The sequence below is a fragment of the Balaenoptera acutorostrata genome, chromosome 1 (assembly GCF_949987535.1).
Source record: "Balaenoptera acutorostrata chromosome 1, mBalAcu1.1, whole genome shotgun sequence".
Lineage (NCBI taxonomy): Eukaryota > Metazoa > Chordata > Mammalia > Artiodactyla > Balaenopteridae > Balaenoptera > Balaenoptera acutorostrata.
Window position 1 is genome coordinate 12,961,315 of NC_080064.1, and position 22,363 is coordinate 12,983,677.

Genomic DNA, 22,363 nt, shown 5'->3' on the forward strand with positions numbered 1-22,363 from the left:
TGACTGCCCAACAAATGCATGAATAATCAGCTAGGGGTAGAGGCGGGGTTCAAACCCAGGCCTCGCGGTGTCCTCCAGCCTCCCTTTGAACAGCATCTGCCACCCTGAACCGTTGCTGTCTGATGACTCAGTGCCCAGTGCAGAGGGTCTGTGGATGTGCCTGGTGTCACAGGTTACCTCTTCACGCCCCCCATCCTTGTCCTCAGTTTGATTCAACATTTGCTGAGCTCCTACTAGGGTGGGCTGGGGGTGGTGCCGGAGCTTCCAGTAATGAGGTTGGCGGGGGCTTTTCTTTCCTGTTGTCCCCTGCCCAGCACAGATGGACCAGATGACGGAGCTGCATCTCCAGAGCAGGGCTTGGCAAGGGTCCCACTGGTGGGATGAGGTCAGAAGCACCCACCCTTCCCCGGGAGATGGTGCACGTGGTTCTGGCTGGGAAATGTGGGCTCAGAGCCTGGATTGCATCTGAGGGAAGAACTGCACCATAAACACATCCCAGGATGCGGGAGGTGGGGAAAGCAGGGAACTGCCCCAGTTAAATGCCTTGTAGGTGCTGGCACTTGTTTGAGTCAAGCCCATTCTCTCCTGCCCCTGCAGGAGGGTAGGACGGTCAAGAGTGTGGACTCTGGAGTCAAAGCAACCTGGTCCCAGCTCTGACTACCTGCGTGACCTCTAAGCCTCAGTTTCCATATCTGTAAAAGGGGGACTGGGAATTCCCTGGCCGTCCAGTGGTTAAGACTCAGTGCTTTCACTGCCATGGGCCCGGGTTTGATCCCTGGTCAGGGAACTAAGGTCCTGCAAGCCATGCGCTGCGGCCAAAAATAAAAATAAAAAGGTGGGGGGACAGTACTCCACAGTTGTAAGGATTAAATGATGATGCCTATAAAATGCTGAACGGAGCACCGGACATGTGCTCAACCTGGAGACATGACTGTCGGATGAGGAAACGGAGGCTCAGAGAGGGGAGTTGTCCAACATGATCTGAAAAATCAGGGGATGCCGGGAGCAGACACGTGCCAGGGGCACCCAGGTCAGGGGTATCAGGCAGGCCGAGGCAGGAAAATATTGTGACTTTATTTGCTAAACTGACAGCGGCTCTGAGTGCGGGTGGTGGCCGCTGTCCCTACATGGGGCGTCCGAAGTGGGGGACAAGGGTACTTAGCATCTCCCCAGGCGGGGGCAGGGAAGGCTGGGCCGGGCAGACGTGGGACATGAGTGTGATAACCGCCAACCTCAGGGCTGCAGGAGCGATGGCAGTGGTGTCTCTGGAGATGGGTCCTGATCGGTGGCTCAGAAGCAGGGAGATCCAGTGTTTAGGGTGCCGGCCGGCCGGGCCTGCGCTACCTCATGGGCCCGGTGGGCGGTGGCCAGGGCTGCTCGGCCAGCTCCTGCTCCAGCTGCTTGAAGCGTTTCTTGGAGGCCCGTTTGGGCCGGAGCCACCGCAGGCAGCCTGGGAGACACTGGTCCAGCACACTCTGCCGGGGACAGGGAGGTCGCAGGGGGGCAGCTGTGGCTGAGTCCCACCCCCGGAGCCCCCTCCCACCCCAATGCGGGGCGGGCCCCACCTCCAGCATGAAGGCCCCCACGAAGTTGAAGGCGACCAGGCCCAGCAGCAGCAGCTTGAAGTAGGTGTCGGCGATGCTCCTCAGCGTCAGCAGCCCCTGCGGGAGGCCGGGGACCAGGAGGAAACCCCCCAGGACGGAGCCCAGGAGCACCAGGGCCACCAGGAAGGGAACTGGGGGTGGGGGAGTCCGTCAGGCCAGGGAGCCCAGCACACTCACACCCATGCCCGACGGGACCCCACAGGCACCAGCCCCACAGCCCTTCCCTCCACCTCATCCCCCTCCCTCCACCTCATCCCCCCTCCCTCCATCTCATCCCCCTCCCTCCATCTCATCCCCCCTCCATCATCACATCCCCCCTCCATCATCACATCCCCCCTCCCTCCATCATCACATCCCTCCTCCCTCCATCTCATCCCCCCTCCCTCTCATCCCCCCTCCCCTCCATCTCCTCCCCCCTCCCTCCATCTCCTCCCCCTCCCTCCATCTCCTCCCCCTCCCTCCATCTCCTCCCCCCTCTCTCCATCTCCTCCCCCTCCCTCCATCTCATCCCCCCTCCCTCCATCTCATCCCCCCTCCCTCCATCACATCCCCCTCCCTCCCTCTCATCCCCCCTCCCCTCCATTACCCCCCCCCAGCACATCCCACCCCCAGCACAGCAGCACCATTGGTGTAGAGCGGCCGGCGGAAGGGCGCCCCCTTGGACACAGCCATGGCCAGGATGAGGTACTGGAAGCTGGACAGACAGAAGACCACCGTGTTCTCATAGTTGGGCAGGTTGTCTGGCGCGGGTACCGTCCTGTTCAGAGGCACGAACCTGGGGGCACAGGGACTGGGAGTCAGGGAGCGAGGGTGAGGAGGACGGGGCATGGGTGGGATCTGGGGTGAGCTCTCCGCTACTCACCAGGGCTGGGCCACGGTCAGGAAGTAGCCCCCCAGCTGCACGCTGGCCACCAGGGCCACCTGTAGCAGCAGGCTGCTGAGCACGGGCACGCTGAGCAGGGCCCCTGGTGGCCGCGCCTGACCCAGTGCCAGCGCCGGCCGCGTGCGGCTCATGAGCACCGCCACCGTGGTGGTGATGACCAGGTCGATGACCAGGAACTGCACATCGCCCAGGTTGGTGTTGACCTACCGGCAGGGAGGGAGGGCGGAGGGGAGGGTAGCTCCTGGTCCGACGGGGCAGGCACCAGCCCTGCCCTTAAGGAGTCTGATGGGGAAGGTGTTTTCTTGCCCTGCAACTTGATGGGCAGACAGCACCCTCCTGCCTCTGGGAACTCCCAATCTGATGAAGGAGACACGGCCCTGCCTTCAGGAAGCCCCTCTCCCCGTCTGAGGGAGAAGGCATCCCTGCTGACCTGCGGAGGCCTACATCTGATGGGAACTACCAGCCTGAGACGGAGGCTGAGGCTCTGCCTTGCGGAGCCCCAAGGTTTCTGGAGGACACACAGTTCCCGCCCTCAGGTTTTAGGTGGACACAGGGACAAAAGCTGGCGCGAGGCCTGCAGCGCCCCATGGCGTCACCTATTTCCAGCGGGGGTGAGCAACGCGTGCTCTGAGCAGAGGAGGCGGTGATACCCTTTGGACAGGAGATCGGAGGCATAGTCGAGGTCTGAGTTAGGGCGAGCGGGGAATGGGCAGATTCATGGGAAAGGGGCAGAGGCCTCGGGTGTCCCACTCCTGCCTCTGCCTCCTTCACCCCTGCCTGGGCTCTGCCTCAGTCCCCCCTGCAGATGGGGAGCTCCCAGAGGACAGGGAGGAAACGCTAGCACAGGACAGCCGCTCCCGTTTCTGAGGACCTACTGTGCGCCAGGTGCTCAGCGCTTTCATAATCTCAGACAAGCCTCACCGCCGAGGCTCCGGAGCGCCTAAGCCACGCGGCTGGAGCAGGATTTGAGGCCACGCTGTCTACTCCAGAACCTGCCGGGCTCCCACCACACTGCTGAGGTCCTCGCCCCGGGCCCGGCACGGGGCCTGCAGATACTCACCGTGTAGAGGATCAGGACAGAGATAAACTGGGTCAGGCTGTACAGGGCCATGTACTTGAAGACGCTGAATGACGTGTCCAGGGAACAACGACCTTCCCTGGGGAGCGGGTATGGGCATGAGGGGGCCCAGGCTGGCTGACGGGCCCTGCCAAGACCACCCCCCCCCACCAGGCTCCTGCCCGCCTCACCTGATGACCATGGGCACACACTCAATGTTGGCCATGCTTGAGGTGAAGGGCGAGACCACTGAGGCCTCGGCCTGGGACAGCGAGATGCCCACGTCAGCCGCCTTCAGGGCCCCGCAGTCATTGGCGCCATCCCCACACATGCCCACACAGTACCTGTCAGAGAGGGGAGGGCAGGCGCGGCCCGGACTCACGTGCTGGCTCTGAGCCCGGGAGGGCCCTCCTCAGCTGTGAAATGGCCCACCCACCTCCCGGGCTGGCTGGCAGAACACGGGGATGGCTGCATCCCGACTGCCCGCTGGGTGCCTGGGAAATGCCCAGTAAATGGTATGCAGTAGGTGCTCAGTAAATAGGTGCAATTACAGTAGCCACAGGGTCTGTATCCACAGGTTCTGTATCCATGGGGTCTGTATCCATGGATACAGAGAGCCGACTGTACTACGCCATTTTACATAAGGGACTCGGGCATCTGTGGACGTTGGTATCTGCAGGGACTCTCAGAACCGATCCCCCGCAGATACTGAGGGCGGTGTACTACTGTCAGCGTGACAGACCCCGGGGGTGCCTGCCGGGCTCTCTGAGGCCGATGGCTCCTTAACGCCTGGGGTGGGAAGCAGGGACCTATGGGCCAGCTGGGCGCCCGCAGGCCCCTCCCCCGTAGGCACTCACTGAAGCTTCTGCAGTTCACACACCAGCTCTGTCTTCTGCTCGGGAGCCATGCGGGCAAAGACGGTGCCCTGGACCAGGACCTGGGAGCACAGGGAGACAGGGGAGGGGCTGAGGCAGCCAAGAGGAGGGAACAGAGCATGGCGAGGTGTGGGGCGACCAGGGAGGCCCGGGGGCAGCCCTACCTTGGGCAGCAGCTTGGGGAAGTGCTTCATAAGGACACCAAAGGTGGACCCGCTGAGGGCCAGGTGGCTGGATCGGGGGTCTGGCTCCATGGTGTAGCTTGCGGCCTGGTCAGGATCCTGGGGGCCCGGGAAGCTCAGCTGAGCTCCCCCTGCCCACCCTGAGAGCTGGGGCCCGGGACAGCTGACACAGGGGCAGAGTCATGGGTGGGGTCTGTGGCGGAACTCGGGGTCAGCCTCACCTGAGCCCCATTCACGGCTGCAGAGGACTCCACTGGCAGAAGCTCGAGGGAGGCAGGCTGGCCCCGCTCAGGGGGGTTGGCGTGGATGATGGCCAGGCGCTCCTGGGGGCCCACCATGCCGCAGCCCTGGGCCACGGTGACCGCCGTCTGCAGGTTGTCCCCTGGGGGTATGGGGCAAGGTCAGGGTCCAGCTGCTACTGAGGGGGGCCATCCTCACCCTGACACGTATAGATGGGAAAATTGAGGCCGGACAGAATCTGTCTGCCATGACTGGCTGAGTGAGCTCAGGCAGGGTATCAGTGTCTCTGAACCTGGGTTTCCTTGTCTATAAAACTAGGGATCAAAGGTCTTAGGAGAAACTGGGAGCCTGGGTTTGGGTTCTACATATACCATTTTTTTTTTTGGCCATGCCATGCGGCATGTGGGATCTTAGTTCCCTGACCAGGGATTGAACCCGTGCCCCCTGCACTGGAAGTGAGGAGTCTTAACCACTGGACCGCCAGGAAAGTCCCCTGAATCTTTCTTTTCTTGCTCCATGAAATTGTCACAACCTTTGAGGCTGACCTAACTTCCCCCATTTCTCAGAGTTGGAAACTGGAACTTGGGGAGAGGTCACCTAGCAGGTGAGCAGCTGGGCTGGAACCCAGGCTGTCCAACACCAGCCCCAGACTCTTTGGAAGTCACTCTACTCCTCCGAGCCTCACTTTCCTCATCTGTCAACTGGGGTGACAATTATCACTCAGGAGGGAGACTGTGAAGATACCTGAAATGTCTGAAAAGGACCAGGCCTGAGGCAGGGGCCCAAAGAGATGCCCCGGGAAGGGACGCCAGGTACCCTTATCTCTGCCCGGAATGGGGTAGATTCTGCCCTCCTAACCCAGGCCCTGCTGGTACCTGTCACCATGACGGTGCGGATGCAGGTCCTTCGCAGAGCCTGGATGACGGGTGTCGTCTGTGGCTTTAGCAGATTCTGCATGACCAGCAGCCCCAGGAGGCTCAGCTTCCACTCCACAGTGTCCCTGGAGGGTGGGCAGACCCGGGTCGGAGGTCACGCAGTGGCCACGACCCCTCCCCCAGCCACTGGGCAGGGGCATCGGCCCTGGGCTCTGCCCCCCTCTGCCCACACGAGGCCAGAGGCTCAGTCCCCAGGGCCCACCTCGTCAGTTGCTGAGCTGCTTCCATGCTGGGTGCGATGGGCAGCGGCTTGCTGGCGAGGGCCACCACGCGGTAGCCAGCAGCTGTGTAGCTCTGCAGCATCTGGGCGAAGTCGGTGGGCACTGCCAGGGAGAGGCAGGTGTCACTGGGACAGGGAGGTGGGGGCAGCGACAGGGGCTGGGCGCCCACCCCATTCCGTGCCAATGCCCTTCACCTGTCTTGGGGTCGCAGAGGCCTGCCACCAGCTCAGGGGAGCCCTTGACGCAGGCCTCGGGCCGAGCCGCCCCCGGCCACGCCACCACCACGCTCATGCGCTGCAGAGCCGATGAGAAGGGGAAATGGCTGAGGATGCTGACCGGCACCCGGGGCTCCTCCTGTAGGATTGGAGGGGCAGCTCAGGGGCTGGCCTGTGGAGCCCACCCCTCCCAGCCCACGCCCCACAGGCACCCCCCTCAGCTCACCATGTCCTGCAGGTGGAGCTCCTGAAGCGGGGGTCTCATCACTGCCAAGACCTGGGTCCCAAATGTCGAGTCTGCAGCTGGTCCCTCCTCCAGGACCTGGGAGGCAGGCAGAGAACATTGGCATCGAGGGGCCGGGTGCTGGCTTGGCCTGGGGCAGCCAATCCTTGGCCCATGGAGAGAGGCAGTGGGAGAGACCCAAGTTAAACTCATGGAGGACTTCATGGGAGACTGGATAGAACAGAAGTCAAGAATGTGGGCTTTGGAGTTGGGAGGACCCAAGTTCAAACTCTGGCTTTGCCGTTTACAAGCCGCTGGGTGACCTTGCACAAGTTATTCCAAATCTCTCTCAGCCTCAGTTTCCTTCGTGAAGCAGGTTTTAAGCTACCTCCCTGGGGCTATGGGGAGCAGTACATGAGATGAGGCCCATGCAACAGAGCGCTGGCACAGGGTAGGTGCTCAGCACTAGGCCTTGGCCATTGTTATTCTCGGTGGTGGGCATGATAGAGACGCCCCCTGGAAGTCCTAGAAGGAAGACTGGGTGGGCTTAGTTAGGGCTCGGCTGCCCAGAGGCAGGGGGCGGACCTGCTCGGCCTCCTCACCCAGCCAGTAGATTCCACCATCTTGAGGTCCATGGGGTCACCCACTGGGGTGTCCTGGAGCCGGCTGAGGGTGTGGCAGGTGGCCAGTGCCCGGAGCAGGGGCCCCATGGGAAGGCGGCGGGGCTCTGGGACCAGCGGCAGGAACTCCTGCCCCTTCAGGGGCACCACACCCATCACGTCCAAGCCGTCCTCTGTGAGTGTGCCTGTCTGCAGGGGGCAAGCGGGCGGGCCAGTGATGAGTCCTGGGGTGAGCTGTGCCCCGCTGCGGTGGGCGCCCACACCCCTGGCCAGGCGGGGCCCATGGGAACCCCAAGAGCCAGAGCTGGACTTTGCTCAAGCAGGTCCCTCTGCCAGGCTGTCCTCCCCAACCCGCAGTGTTTCTTGGTCTGGCATCATTTCCCCCAGGAAGTCTTCTTCTTTAACCCTACAGTTGGGTCTGCTTCTTTAACCCTACAGTTGGGTCAGGTAGTGCTTGCTCGGGGCTCCCACCCATGGCCTCTTTACTACTCCATCATTTGTTCACTGTGGTACCAGGAAGAGGGCCTGGCCATGTACAGCTCTCAGTGTAATGAATGAATGAATGAGTGAATGAATGAGTGAGCGGATGCCTGCCTCTCCCATACCATATTCCAGTGGCTCAGTTACACATCTGGCCCCTTCGCTAGCCTGGGAGCTCTGCGAAGACGATCATGCTCCACCCTTTCAGTTTAAATAACGTCCAATCTCCTCACCAGGGCCCGCCAGCCTCTGATGGATCAGGGCTCTGCCCGTTTCATCTTGCCCCCCTCCCTACTGTTCCCCGAGCCCCAGGCACACTGGTCTGTTCCTCCAAGGAGCCATGAGCCACTCTACTTCTTCCCCTCCACCTTGCCAGCCCTGCTCTCCTCTCAGTGTGGTCCACCCCTCAGAGGTCACCAAGGGACCAGAGGAGCCTTGACTGCCCTCCAAGGGAGTGACCCCCATGTACCACCCACCACGTACCCCATTTGCTTCCTCCCTAGAACCCATCACCATCTGCAGCTCTCTGTGGTCCCTGGTTCACTCATTATGGTGGTGGGGACATCTCCGTGTGGGTCACTGCTGGATCCCCAGTGTTGACAGCAGCCCTGGGTACCCAGTTGGCCCTCAATGGTTCTCAAACAAACAAATTAAATGATTTTAGACATTTCATGCTCCAGACTGTGAGCTTGATGCAGGTGGGAGCTGGGGGTGGAGGGTGCCTCTGAGTGTTTCCATCCCAGGACAGGACCTGGCGGTGGGCAGTGTTCACAGCAGGGGCACACGGGCAGACGGCGGGGCTCTGGGCTCAGCAAGCCCTCAGTCAACGTTGCTGAATGAGGGATGTGGATGTGGGGGGCCTGGCCGTGTGTCCCCCCCCACGGCCCCCACCTTGTCGAAACACACCAGCCGGAGCTTGCCCCCCAGGTTGATGCGCATCGGGTGGATGCAGAAGATGCCCTGGCTCCGCAGCCGGCTCTGGGCGTAGAGCGTGCACACAGTCATGGCGGCAGGCAGGGCGGGCGGCACTGCCACCGTCACCAGGTCCAGAGCCCGGATCACGATCTCGTCCACAGGCACCTGGCAGGAGGCACTGTGAAGGCCAAGGGCCAGGCCGGGTGGGCCCTGGGCCTCCAGTGGCAGCCCCCGCCCGGCCCCCAAGGCTTACCTGGTTGCGGTGGAGGATGAAGATGCTGTAGATGGTGCCAAGGAGAGCTGAGGAGACAGCAAGGGACTCAGCGGGACTGGGGACGGGGCTCCGGGGGCCACTGGCAAAGTGGGGTGCGGGGGGCCACTCACCCAGGACAGAGAGGGCAGCCACAAACTTCACGCTGTGTTTATAGAACTTGAAGCTGATGGGCCGGGGATGCAGGATGGAGCTCACCAGGGCCCCTTTAGCCGTGCAGAACCCTGGGAGGAGATGGGGAGACCGAGGCAGGGGAAACTGAGGGTCAGGATGACTCCACCCCTCCCCCACACCATCCACACCTCTGGGGTTGTACGGCGTGATGCTCCTGGGGTCAGCAATCACCCAGTTTGGCGGTCACACGGGATGGCCACAGGCCTTGCCCAGCCTTCATAAGCTTAGTAAGTAAGGAATTAGTAGTACCATCTACAAACTGGGTGGTTTCACTTAAAATTCAGATGTGTGGCTTTCGCTGAAAAATGTCAAATCTGGTGACACACTGGGTCCCTTTCACACGTGGCAGGGGCCTGCTGGAGATGTACAGCACTACTCTCTTCCTAAGGGGGGGGCTCCTTCCTTCTTGCCACGTCCCTGCTCACTCCAGCCAATCCCAAGTAGGGGTGGGACGTGCCTGAGTCTCACAGCAGGGCAGTGGCAGAGATGGGTCCTGCCCGGCTCTGTGTCACCTCTCCTCTAGGTGCTGGGCCCAGCATCCCTCCCCACTTCCCAGACTCGTTACCTGTCTGGGTCACCACTGCCAGGACATGGGGTCCTACAGAGGCCCGGGCCTGCAAGATGAGGGTCCCACAGAAGAGCGTGTGCCGCTGGTGGGTCTCTGGGAAGTAGGGCACCGGTCCCTCCGGCAGGACGGTCTTCAGCACTGGAACGCTCTCCCCTGGGAGGGATGTGGTGTGAGGCCCATACTGCTCCCTCCCACCAGCAAGACCAAGCCTTATGCCTAGAACGTTTATGGAAGCCCCAGGTCTCATTTAACGCTTGTAACTATGTGTGAAGAAATCACTGCCCCCATTTTACAGAGAGGTACACTGAAGCTCAGAGAGGGCAAAAGATACAGACACAGTGAGACAGTCCTGGGATGTGTGCAGCCAGTTTCCAGGAACCATCTCTCAGGGGAGCCAGAAAGAGTTGTGAGCATACAGCATGGGCAGAGTCGGGGGGCCAGGGTGGGGGGCAGGCGTTGTTCTCCTTCTGGTGGAATTATTTTGTAACAAGCTGTGTTACTTTTATAGTTCAAATAAGATATTGACACGAGAGGGCTTAACCTCTGTAAAGCCCTGAGCCCGCTGCCTGGCAAAGAGTAGCAGTGCCCCACCCAGCATCTGCAGGGGTAGGACCGGCTGAGGCCGGGACTGTTACCTGAGCAAAGGGAAAAGAGAACTCCATCTAAGAGTTCTGACACAAGGCAGAGAGGCTCGGTGGCCCGGGAGGGGGCACGGGAGGCTGCTGGCCAGGGCCAGGCACTGACCTGTCAGAGAGCTCTCATTGACCATGCACTCGCCAGCCACCAGGGCAGCATCGCAGGGCATCAGCCCACCCTCCTGGGGCAGCACCAGGCAGTCTCCCGGCACGAGCTCACTGGAGTCGACCCATTCCTCCTCTGCGGGCAAGCAGGGGCCTCAGTATAGCCTGGAGGGAACTCCCCCACTGCCTCCCCCAGCCTTCGTCTCTCCCCCAGCCTCTCTCCCTCCCCCAGCCTCTCACCTCCCCCAGCCTCCCCTCCCCCAGCCTCCCTCCCTCCCCCAGCCTCCCCTCCCCCAGCCTCCCTCCCTCTCCCAGCCTCTCTCCCTCCCCCAGCCTCTCACCTCCCCCAGCCTCTCTCCCTCCCCCAGCTTCCCTCCCTCCCCCAGCCTCCCTCCCTCTCCCAGCCTCTCTCCCTCCCCCAGCCTCTCACCTCCCCCAGCCTCTCTCCCTCCCCCAGCTTCTCACCTCCCCCAGCTTCCCTCCCTCCCCCAGCCTCCCTCCCTCTCCCAGCCTCTCTCCCTCCCCCAGCCTCTCACCTCCCCCAGCCTCCCTCCCCCAGCCTCTCACCTCCCCCAGCCTCCCTCCCTCCCCCAGCCTCCCTCCCTCCCCCAGCCTCCCTCCCTCTCCCAGCCTCTCTCCCTCCTCCGGCTTCTCACCTCCCCCAGCTTCCCTCCCTCCCCCACCTCTCACTTCCCCCAGCCTCTCACCTCCCCCAGGCCGGCACACGCACACCCGTACAGACAGCTGGACCATGTCCCTCAGAGTCTGGCTTTGCTGTGGGCAGGGGGACAAGCAGGGAGTGGGTGGGTGGAGGTCCCCTCGGACACCGCCTGCCCTGTCCCTTCCACCTCACACCGCACACCTTTCTGGTCTTGTATATGGACACGCAGATGGAGACGACGGAGATGAGGAAGATGCACAGGGCATACCAGTAGTAGTAGTCAGCCAGCCACAGCCCGATGCTGAAGGCCTGGAACCCATAGTAGGGGTTCAGTGCCTGGGGGAGGGGCGGGGAGGCAGCGTCAGGGCCCAGGTCCCCCAGGGCAGCCCAGCCACAGGCTGGGCCTCCTGTGCCCACGGAAGCAGAGGGCCCGGCAGTTGCCAAAGGACTAAAGCCAGGCCTGTCTCCTGGTCAGTCCTGTCCAGATGTCCCTTGAGCCACCAGCTTCTTCGCTCTAAAGAGGACACACGGGTGTTTACACGCCAGGCCCCTGCTAAGCACATCATCTAAATGTCATAGGATGGTGAGGACAATTCCACAAGGCAGATGCTACCATCAGCTTCATTTTACAGCTGAGGAAACTGAGGCACAGAAGGGTGAAGTCACTTGCCTAAAACCACACAGCTCCCAGGTGGCTGACTAGGGTTTACATCAGGCCAGACTCCAAGGCCTCCTCTCTGTCTCACAGGTGTCTGCCCCTGGCTCAGAGGGCTGGGATGTTAGCAGTGTACTCTAGGTGTGTCCAGGTCACTGGCTTCCCTTTGTCCACACGTGACCCTGGCCATGCCATGTCCCCCCCTCTGTAGCTCCGGTTCCTCATGTGTGAACGGAATGTACCTACCACGAGGCTGTTGGAGTGTGAAAGTGGGTAATGCACGGAAAGGACCCAGACTCTGGAGCCTGGCGCTTGGCACACAGCAGGAGCCCAGGCTGTGTGGGTTTGTCTCTTGGCCTCTAATCCCCAGCACCAGCCTGGACCAGAACTTCCAATTCCTCTCCCTGAGCTGACTGGGGCTGGTTCTGAGACAGCTCTCCACCATGGAGAAGAGGACAGCTGGTACAATCTGCCTCTGTAAGGGTGGCCCAGAGAGGGCAAGCCCCTGGCCCAGGTCACACAGCCAGCTCAGGCCAGAGCTGGGGCGAGGCCCAGGGACAGCCCTACCTCGTCCACCAGCAGCTGGGGATAGGACTTGACTGGTACACTGATCACGTTGGGGCCGTAGATGGTCTTCCTGTAAGAGGAAAAGCGGCAGGGCTATCAGATGGAGGGGCTGCGGCAGCTGGACCCTCTAGCGGCGACGGAGCTCCCTACTTTCCAGCTGGGGAAACTGAGGCACAGAGAAGGCAGGTGACTGGAAGAAGGCCACACCCAGGGGGGCAAGAGAGGGGGCCCCAGCTCTCAGGCAGCACCCACCTCACGGTTTGGTCCTGGAGGCTGAGGCCGGTGCTGGAGCAGTGGAGGTCGTCACAAGTGCGGCCATGGTCCAGCAGGCTGGGAGGACGGGGAGGGGGCACTCGTGTGGGTGGTGGGGTTTGAGCTCTGCATCTCCCCACCCCTCCTGGCCCGCCTCTGCCACACCGAGCTCCCGGGAGAAAGCTGGTCCCTCACGAACTCTGGGCCTAACTTTCTCCTTTTGTTCCTCTCATTGGGCCCCAAACCATCTCACCCAGGAAAAACAATGAGAGATGATAATACTTAACAGTGACAACAGCCGCTATTATTTAGTGACATTTAGAGCTTTCTTTACAATGATGCCTTCTTAAGTAAGTCACTTAACCTCTCTGGGCCTCAGACTTCTCATCTGCAAGATGGAGACGGTGACAGCATCTCCCTCACAGGGCTACGGGTGGATTAAATGAGATAAGTTTTGCAAAGTGCTTGGACGGTTCCTGGCACTTACTAGGTGACAAAGGTCAGCGATTTTTTTTTTTTTTTTGGCTGCGTTGGGTCTTCGATGCTGTGTGCGGGCTTTTCTATAGTTGCAGCGAGCGGGGGCTACTCTTCATTGCAGTGCACGGGCTTCTCATTGCAGTGGCTTCTCTTGTTGTGGAGCATGGGCTCTAGGCATGCGGGGCTTCAGTAGTTGTGGCACGCGGGCTCAGTAGTTGTGGCTCGTGGGCTCTAGAGCACAGGCTCAGTAGGTGGCGCACGGGCTTAGCTGCTCTGCAGCATGTGGGATCTTCCCGGACCAGGGATCGAACCTGTGTCCCCTCCGTTGGCAGACGGATTCTTAACCACTGCGCCACCAGGGAAGTCCCACGTCAGCGAGTTTTGCTATTCCTCTCACGTAGCAGAGGCTGTCGGTGCCCTCCCCACACCCCTTTGGAATTCACGTCGGCGCGGTGCAGCCTCTTACTGGAAACACCTGTCCTGGCTTGAGGGCTTCTCCTGGCTGCATAAGCACGGTCTGCCCATGAGCCAGGAAGGCCAAAGTTGTGCAAGAGTTCATGTATTCCACAACTGGTAATGGTAGGAAGGTGATGGGTACGTACCCCCTGGTTTCCTCACTACTTGGGTGAAGGCACCCTGAGGTGCGTGCTCTACACTGGCTCAAAGGGATCCCCAAGGGACTGTGCTCCAGGTGCCCACATCAAGCCCCCTCCACCGGCTGCCTTCTCTTCCCGGCCTCACTTCCCCTACGTCTCCTGGCATCACCTTGCAAACAGATTCCCTGCACTTGAATCCTCGTCTTGAGGTCTGCTTCTCGGGGCTCAAACTAAGACATAAACTGAGCTCATATTTATCAAGCACTTAGTAGGTGGCAGAGCAGGTACAAGACGCCAAACAGAAGGTCCAAGTCCAGAGCTTACGGTCTGATTCACAGCAGTGTTGCCACCTCAGGCCAGATGCCGTGCCAAGCCTTACATGACAGTAATATACTTTACCCTCGAAACAACCCTAGGAGGCCGGGATTCCCTTCATGAGCTATTTACAGACAGGCTCAGCGATTTGAGGGGGTCAAGGCACAGAGCTGAGAGGGGAGTCCAGGCTGGGCCACCTCATGCCACCTCCTCTGCCCAATGCAGCATGCGCTGTGGGCGTGGTGTAGCAGCGCCGGCCCTGACCCCTACCTGACTCGGCAGAAGGCCTGCTGGGTCTCGATCCAGACATAGCGCTGGCCCCGGAAGAGGTAGTAGCGCAGCGTCCGCTGCTGGGTGGGAGAGAGGAGAGGTGGGCTGGAGGCGGCCCCAGGAGGAGTGTGTCGGGGGCGGCAGGGGGATGGCACAGGAAAGAGGCGGGAGAGGCACGGAAGGGTAAAAGGTGATAGGCCAGCAGCCTGGACGATTGGGACAAGAGAACCAGAGGTGCCCGGAGAACAGCTGGAGTCCAGCCCCCATTGTACAGGGTGTGAATCTGATGCCCAGAGACAGGCAAGGACTTGCCCAGAACCCAGCTGTCCACTTACTGCCTCCTCGGTTCTGTGGAGCTGGGCGGTGTCCTTCCATGTCCCCTCTGGTAGTGTCCCCACAGCAGCCTGGCTCCGGCCGTCCTCCGCCTGGGTCTGTGGGGGCAGCTCCAGGCTGGGGACGGGGGTGGAGTTACCGTGGAGCCCTGGGAGCTGCCCCAGCACCTTCCCATCCCCACAGAACCACCTTCCCTCTCTCGGATGGGAGGCCCCGGGATCAGAGCCTTCGTGGGGGGAGGGCAGGGGGAGCAGGGGCTCCTGGGAAGGGGCGATGGGGCTGCCTCACCTGTCTTTGCTGATGGCCTCAGTCTGCACCTGGACAGTATAGAGCTGCCACGAACTATCCTGGAACACGGAGGTGTGGACTCAGTCCTGGAAGAGACCCCTCCCCTCCCCGGCCCCACCCGACAGCCAGGTGGCCCCTGCTGGAGGAGGCAGGGATCAAGGATAGAGGTGATCTCCTCGGGAATCACCCACCCCGTCCCGTCTGCCCACTGCTCAGATGGGAAAGCTGAGGTCCAGGGAGGAGAAGCACCTGTGTTAGGTCCCACAGAATGTCAGCGGCCAGGTTGGGCTGAGAACCCGAGCATCCTCCGCCCCGCAACCCTGAGCCACCGCCACCCCTCTCCAGCTCCAGGCTCGCCCCTGCTCCCCTGCCTCTCACCTCTTTGTCTCTTATTTCGATAACGAGGGTTTCGGCGCGGGCCAGGCTGCACGGCTGGAGGCGCAGCCGCACCCGCCACAGGGGCTTCCATCGGAAGAGCAGCAGAGGGATCCCCGCCATCACCCAGACCACGACGTGGTAGCCGATGACCCTCCACGGACTGCCACAGTAGCCGCTGAGCCTCTGCGGACACGGGCGAGAGCAGGCCACGGTAGTGGGGCGGGCGGGGGCTGGAGGAGGAGGCCGGGGTATCCGGGTGGGCCGGGTTTGCCCCTGCCCCTCCCCTGCCACGTACCACGGATGAAACTGAGGAGCTGAGGGGATCTATAGATGTCTCTATCGTCAGGGTCCCATAACCGGCGGGCGTGTTGCCCACGAGCGGGCTGCTGTCTGCGGACAGAAGGAGAAACGGCATTTGGTGGGGGGTGGGGGGGGCTCCTCCCTCCTTCTTTAACCACGACTTACGCACAGTCATTTTATAAATCTGGTCTGATAAATCCAGCAACTCGAGTCTTCACGGGTCTGTTACTGGGCTGTCCTGTTGGTCCTCACTCGTTGTACCTCGTTTCCTTGTGCGTCTGGCGAGTTCTGGCTCCGTGTGGGCCCAGAGTCGGGGGACGGGGCCTGCTGAGCACTTTGAGCTTCAAGAGCACCTGCACATCCAGCTATTAGCTTCCTGGGAGCTGTGTGTCCCACCTTCCATCTGCTCTCCACTCTGAAGGCAGGGACAGGGCTGCTCATCCTTTTTCTTTTTTTAGACGTCATTTTTTTTTTTAAATAAATTTATTTATTTATTTATTTTTGGCTGTGTTGAGTCTTCGTTTCTGTGCGAGGGCTTTCTCCAGTTGCGGCGAGCGGGGGCCACTCTTCATCGCGGTGCGCGGGCCTCTCACTGTCGCGGCCTCTCTTGTTGCAGAGCACAGGCTCCAGACGCGCAGGCTCAGTAGTTGTGGCTCACGGGCCCAGTTGCTCCGCGGCATGTGGGATCTTCCCAGACCAGGGCTCGAACCCGTGTCCCCTGCATTGGCAGGCGGATTCTCAACCACTGCGCCACCAGGGAAGCCCTTAGACGTCATTTTTATTTATTTATTTTTAATTTATTATATTTTTTAAAATTTATTTTTGGCTGTGTTGGGTCTTTGCTGCACGCGGGCATTCTCTAGTTGCAGCGGGCGGGGGCTACTCTTCGCTGCGGTGTGCGGGCTTCTCATTGCAGTGGCTTCTCTTGTTGCGGAGCACAGGCTCTAGGCACATGGGCTTCAGTAGTTGCAACATGCGGGCTCAGTAGTTGCAGCACGCGGGCCCTAGAGCGTGTGGGCTTCAGTAGTTGTGGCGCATGGGCTCAGGAGTATTGGCATGCGGGCTCTAGAGCACAGGCTGAGTAGTTGTGGCTCGCGGGCTCTAGAGCGCAGGCTCAGTAGTTGTGGCACATGGGCTTAGTTGCTCCGCGGCATGTGGGATCTTCCCGGACCAGGCATCGAACCTGTGTCCCCTGAATTGGCAGGTGGATTCTTAACCACTGCGCCACCAGGGAAGTCCCTGCTCATCCTTTTTCAACCTTCATGCCCAGCACAGGCCTGGCAGTGAGGAGATGCCAAGAAGTAGAGTATGGACTGATAAAATGTCAGGGCAGCCATGAAAGGGGCAGTTTCACTCTGAAGGTGAAATGGGGGGCAGAGGAAGGAAGAACCCAGTCACTGGGGGTAGGCTGGAGAGGAGGGGTGAGCTGAGCAAGCCCCCAAGGCTCAAGGAGAGAAGCCGCTATGTGCCAGGGCCCAGCTGAACAGCTGACGGGTTCCTTCTGTGAGGAAGGGCCCACTATCACCCCCATTTTACAGATGGGTAAACTGTGGCTCAGGGAAGACCAGTGGGCATCTCTACTGTAGAAACTCTTTTTTTTCTCCTGCCTCCCCTGCTGTACAGCTGCGGTCCTAGCAGAGCAAGGAGACAGTGGGTGTTCTGGGGCCCGGGACGGGGTGGGGCTCATGGCCTCTGCCAGGGTTTCTCTAACTGTGCTCCCTGGACCTCTTGCGGAACCTGTTAGACATGAAGATGCCTGGGCCCCTCCCAGACCTGCTGGCACAATGGCAGCGGTGCTGAGCATCTGCATGTTTCCCAGAAGCCTCTGGAGAAGTTCACTAAGGGGGATGGGAAAGCAGGGAAGGTAGCGGGCAACCTGCTGGTTTTCTGGGCTCCCTACTCCTCCTCCCCAATCAGAGCCCTGCAGAGGCCTGATCTGAAAGTTTCACCCAATAAGCCCAGGGTGTCCCAAGCAGCTGCCCGTCACAACATCCCCAGCCCCTCAGCTGTTCTGTCCCCAAACACTTGGGTTTCTGCAGCTTCTCCAAGCCCCAAAGCAACCATGATTGTCAACATTTCCCGAGGCCCCACTATGTGCGGGCTCTGCTCCTGGTCCTTCTTACATGGCTAACATAATGACCCTGCCATGTAAGCACAATAATTGTCCTCTTTTTATAGAAGAAAATTAGGCTCAGAGAGGTTAAGTAACTTGCCCAAGATCACACAGCCAAGTACATGGTAGTGTCAGGATGCAATCCTTGGCAGGCTGACTCCAGGGTGCGGTTTCTTTTTTTCTTTTTTTTTTTTTGGCTGCGCTGGGTCTTCGTTGCGCATGGGCTTTCTCTAGTTGCGGCGAGCAGGGCCTACTCTTCGTTGTGGTGCATGGGCTTCTTATTGCGGTGGCTTCTCTTTGTTGTGGAGCACGGGCTCTAGGTGCATGGGCTCAGTAATTGTGGCTTGCCGGCTCTAGAGTGCAGGCTCAGTAGTTGTGGCGCATGGGCTTAGTTGCTCCGCGGCATGTGGGATCTTCCTGGACCAGGGCTCGAACCCGTGTCCCCTGCATCGGCAGGCAGATTCTTAACCACTGCACCACAAGGGAAGTCCCAGGGTGGGTTTTAATTCTCATCAGACCACGCAGAGTCTGTTCTGTCCTATCGCAGCCCCCCATATCTCCATAAGGACTGTGATAATAATTACTATGGTAATTACCATAATAAGAACAGCCAATATCCATTAAGCACTTCCCAGGTGACAAGAGCTGCTCTAACCCTCCACGCGAATTAGCTCATTTAACCCTCTGGCAACACGATGAGGGGACTCTTATTTTTCCCATTTGTACAAATGAGGGAACCGAGGCTCAGAGTCACAAAGGCCCCCTGGTAAATGGTGGAGCCAGGAAGTCAGAGCCCAGATCTTGTGTTTTGGGGGCCAATGTGGGCACTTCCAGAGAACAGGGCATATGCCCTGTGCCGCCTGAGGCCTCTTTCAAACAAGATGACTCAAAACCCAAATTAACCCAAGCCCCACCCACGGTCAATCCCTCCCCTGTCCACTGGGTGACTCGGAAAACATATGGAGCTGCCACCAGCTCCAGAAAGGGCCTGGTCTCTGGGGAACTCCCACACATACACACAAAGCCTGTAGCTCTCAACCATCCGGGTGTCTGGCCACCAGTAAAGTCTCAAAGCCAGAGGGCAGGAGGCCTGGTCAGCCTTCTGCCCTGGGGCTCAGAGACCCCAGCCTGGGTCCCCTGGGGTGGTCCCTTTTGCTCTCTGGTCCCGGCCCAATCCAGCTTGCGAGTGAGGCTTGTCAGGGCATGATTTCCTTCCCTTCCTGACAACAGCCCGCAGACAAGAAACAGCCGAGGCCCTTCTGCTCTCTGGTGTGTGTGTGTTGTGCAGGGGCGGGGGGAGGCTCGCCCTGGATCCTGTCTTGGGGGACAGAACAACAGGCATTCAGGGCAACTGACCCGGTCTGGCAACCTGGGTTCTCAGGTCCTTGGCCACCAACAAGCCACAGCCCTTTCCTTGTCCCCTCCTCAAAAGGCCACAGTCCCAGCTGTTCTTCTTGCCAAAGCCCCTCACCAGCCCTGGAGACCTGCTCCTTGAGTGGGTCAGGGCGGGTAGTTTCACCCCCTTTAGGGCTCTTCTCAGGTGGTTTCTGGGGTGTAAGGAAAAAGAGCACCTTAGGGGGGACTTCCCTGGTGGTCCAGTGGTTAGGACTTCGTGCTTCCACTGCAGGGAGCATGGGTTCAATCCCTGGTTGGGGAACTAAGATCCCCCACAAGCCCTCGGTGCGGCCAAAAAACAAAAACAACAACAACAAAAAGAGTACCTCAGGGCTATCAGGGGCTGACACAGGCCAGGCACTGTTCAAGGGCTTTACACACATTGATTCATTCATTCCTCACCACTGTGAAGTGGGGACTACTTTTATCTCTATTTTATAGATTAGGAAACTGAGGCCCAGAGAGGTGAAGTAAGCTGCCCAAAGGCCACATAGCCAGCACGCGGTGGGACGTGGATCCAGGCAGTGTGGCTGTAGGGTCCACGCTCTTAACGACGGCACTACCAGCGCCGTCGCTGTCGTCCCCATCAGTAACTGTGCTCCTGGCTCTCTCACAAGTGCCTCAGCCTCTCCAGGCTTCCGTTTCCCATCTCTAGGATCATAACCCCAAAGTAGCTGGCACATGGGGTGTTTGAAGTTCCTGAAGCATGGCCTGTACAGACGGGCATTACTGGCTCCCCTGCCAAGGAGGTGTGGCTTCCGCTCTGACCCATTTCTCAGGCTCCCCTCTACATTCCCATTGCCCTGTCTGAAAACCCACAGCTGTGCCATTGCTCCCCTGTGTGCACTCAACAGCTCTTCCCCGGGCCTTCAAACCCTCAGGCCAGCAGCTGTGCTGGGGATGGGACTGCAGCATGCTGCGCTGACCCCAGGCGGGCCACTTTGCTCCTGCCGATCTGCTTTCCTCCTGCAACAATCAAGCAACTTATCCCATTTTACAGATGAGAAAACTGAGCCTTGAGAGAGGCAGTGTGCCCACCAATTTGTCTCGCAGCTGGAAGGGGCCTTACTCCAAAATCCTCTCTGCCCACCTCACCCTCACCCACTGACACCAACACCTCAGGCTTGCACAGGTGTCATCGCCCTCCTGCTCACAGTGCCTGGCATGTGGCTGGGACTCAGGAACCATTTACTGAATGAATGAACCAATGAATGAAGGTTGTACACCTCACTGACATAACAGAGCATGGAAGCGATGGTGCAAGAGTCACTGTGTCCATCTCCTGCCTCTGGGTCAGCTGGGAGGTGCAGAGGGACAAGCCTCTTCTTGAAGGGCCCTGCCAGAGACCATCTGGAGCTGCCCTCACTGGAGCACTTCCCCCAGGACCTAAACAATGTTCCCTCTGGAAGTTCTTCCTTGTGTCTATCACACACCCATCATTTCACAAGGATGCTCTCCCCGTCAACCTGGGGAAGGAGGAAGGGAACTTGAAGGAGGAAGTCACATCTGTGGAACACTCTAGTCTCCCAGCAAGGTCAAGCCCAGGGCATGCTCTTGCAGAACATCTGTCAAAACACTCAGAAGGGCTTGTTTATCCCTATTCGCATTGCAGTCTCCCCAGGGATGGCACAGGAGGGTCAGAGCGTTGTCTGATCTCTTCCGGTACCACCAGCTCAGGCCAGCTGCTTGGGATGAGAATACTTTGACAAATGACTGACTGCATTGCTCTTCTGAATAACAGCGACTGATCTTCACGCGTAACCCTCTGAGGGAGGGACTATTATCATCTCATTTTACAGTTGGGGAAACTGAGGAACACAGCTTCAAAATCCCTTGCCCGGGGTCATACAGCTTGCAAGGGGAGAAGCTGAAAATGAGTGGGTCTAAATGAACACATTCCTCTCACTTCATCCTCACAGCCACCTCTCCAAAAGTATGGATTAGGATTCCCATTTAAAATGAGGCACAGAGGTTGATTAACATGTCCAAAGTCACACAGCTCTGAGTGGTCAAGATTAGACTTGAACCTAGTCCGACTCCCCGGCCCTGGGGCAGTGCCACGAGTACTGCAGAGCGGAGGGGCTGGCGTCAAAGCCATTTGGGAACCTCTTGTTTCCTGCGGAAGCACTGGTTTCCTGCTGATGACCTGGCAGAGGCCCAGGGCAGCACTGCTGCCTCCTCCCTTGCTGTGCTTCTCCTGTGGCCAGAAGCTCCTCTCCTGGGCCAGGCTGAGTGTGAGGGATAATCTGCCAGGAGCTCCCTGATCTTTGGATCTGGAGTCCAGGGGCCATATTTCCTCAGTCTCTTTCCCCTTCCTCACCCTGGGTACACCCTAGAGTTGGGGGGGTGTGGAGGGTGGGGAGTAAGGTGGGAGACCGGAGGGAGAGACCTGAACTGAAGGGTCTGCAGCTGCAGAGAGGATGCTCAAGCATTGGTGGCCCTTGGCTGAGGTCTAGGCTCTGAGTGACCCACGTGGAAATGAGACCCTTCTAAACACGAGAGGTCTACTGGCACCATTTGCAGCAGGTAGAATTAGACTCTGGAAAGGGTGGCCTCCAGACACAGGGCCTGGGACAGGTAACATGGAGGGTGTGGTCCCTAGACCGGGGTGCTAACAGGCTTGCTCTGGGGGCCTGACTCAGGGGATCAGGAGTGGCACTTGTGCCCCAGGGCACTCCGATCCAGGGACTCAGGAGCCCTGGCTTCTCCAACCCCATTCATTCATTCAGCCAAGAGGAACAACCACTCAGAGGCCCTGGATGCAGCGGCCTCCACGTCTCTTCCCCCACCTGGACATCCGTCACTGCGCGGGGACATTTTCCCGCGCCCCGCCACCGCGGCCCCCGGATTATCCTTTTGCACGGCGGCGCCAGGCGCTTCCTCTCCCAGGGCTTTAGGAAGGCGCAGAGTGGACGGCTCTGCGCGGTGCCATCCCCGGGCTCCTGGCCTCTCTGGGAAGGGGGAGGGCACGGGCGAGGGGATGTCCCAGGGGTTGCTCCCTCGGCCCGCGCCCCCGCGGTGGGGATGTCCCCCCACGACAAGCGCGACGACGGGCGGTCCGGGGACCGCGCCCGGTTCCTGTCGGCTGGGGCTGCGCGCTCACCTGCGCTCATGGCGGCTCCTCGCGCTCATCGCCGGGCCCGGGCGTCGCGATGCCCCGCGGTCGGGGCCGAGGCGGAAGGCCGGGGGCGCGGGGCGCGGCGGGGCTGGGCGGCCCGGGACACCTGCAGGACTCAACAGCTAGAGCGTCAGCGAAGGTGCCGCAGTCAGACTCTGCGCACCGCCAAGCCCCGCCCCGCCCTCTGCGGCCCCGCGTCCGCCCGCGCGCCGCGGGGTCTGCCGGGATTTGTAGTCCGAGGTCTCTCCCAACGCGCACGCAGGGGCGGGGTGCCGAGAGACAGACGCGACAGCCCTGGGAGAGACCGACACGTAGAGTGGAGGACACTCAGGGAATCCGACAGGACAGCCCTCAGACACACATAGACACACACTCAGAGAAATAGCCCTTAGATGCACAAACACAAGTACACAACGCCCCTCCCACTCCTCACAGATTCACA

The 22,363-nt window shown here is 60.0% G+C and overlaps 1 protein-coding gene across 4 annotated transcripts; it reads right to left on the reverse strand.

The window, feature by feature from the left end:
* Nucleotides 1-1,178: 1,178 nt before the first annotated feature.
* Nucleotides 1,179-22,092, reverse strand: ATP13A2 (ATPase cation transporting 13A2). Of its 4 annotated transcripts, none has more exons than XM_057529338.1 (29): nt 21,907-22,092; nt 15,291-15,385; nt 14,996-15,178; nt 14,618-14,676; nt 14,332-14,446; nt 13,997-14,073; nt 12,339-12,416; nt 12,087-12,156; nt 11,066-11,200; nt 10,911-10,977; nt 10,208-10,339; nt 9,461-9,616; nt 8,835-8,945; nt 8,704-8,750; nt 8,427-8,615; nt 7,038-7,244; nt 6,439-6,534; nt 6,192-6,351; nt 5,979-6,099; nt 5,717-5,841; nt 4,823-4,983; nt 4,584-4,700; nt 4,402-4,481; nt 3,736-3,888; nt 3,548-3,644; nt 2,467-2,690; nt 2,228-2,379; nt 1,566-1,735; nt 1,179-1,475 (listed from the first exon to the last, which is right to left on the reverse strand). In XM_057529338.1, exons 1-29 carry the CDS (start codon nt 21,914-21,916, stop codon nt 1,341-1,343), a joined length of 3,522 nt encoding a protein of 1,173 aa, XP_057385321.1. In that variant the 5' UTR covers nt 21,917-22,092; the 3' UTR covers nt 1,179-1,340. The 4 variants fall into 4 exon arrangements, with proteins under 4 accessions (XP_057385321.1, XP_057385329.1, XP_057385313.1 ...); XM_057529346.1 differs by having other exon boundaries at nt 11,066-11,173; nt 13,997-14,076; XM_057529330.1 differs by having other exon boundaries at nt 13,997-14,076.
* Nucleotides 22,093-22,363: the final 271 nt, after the last annotated feature.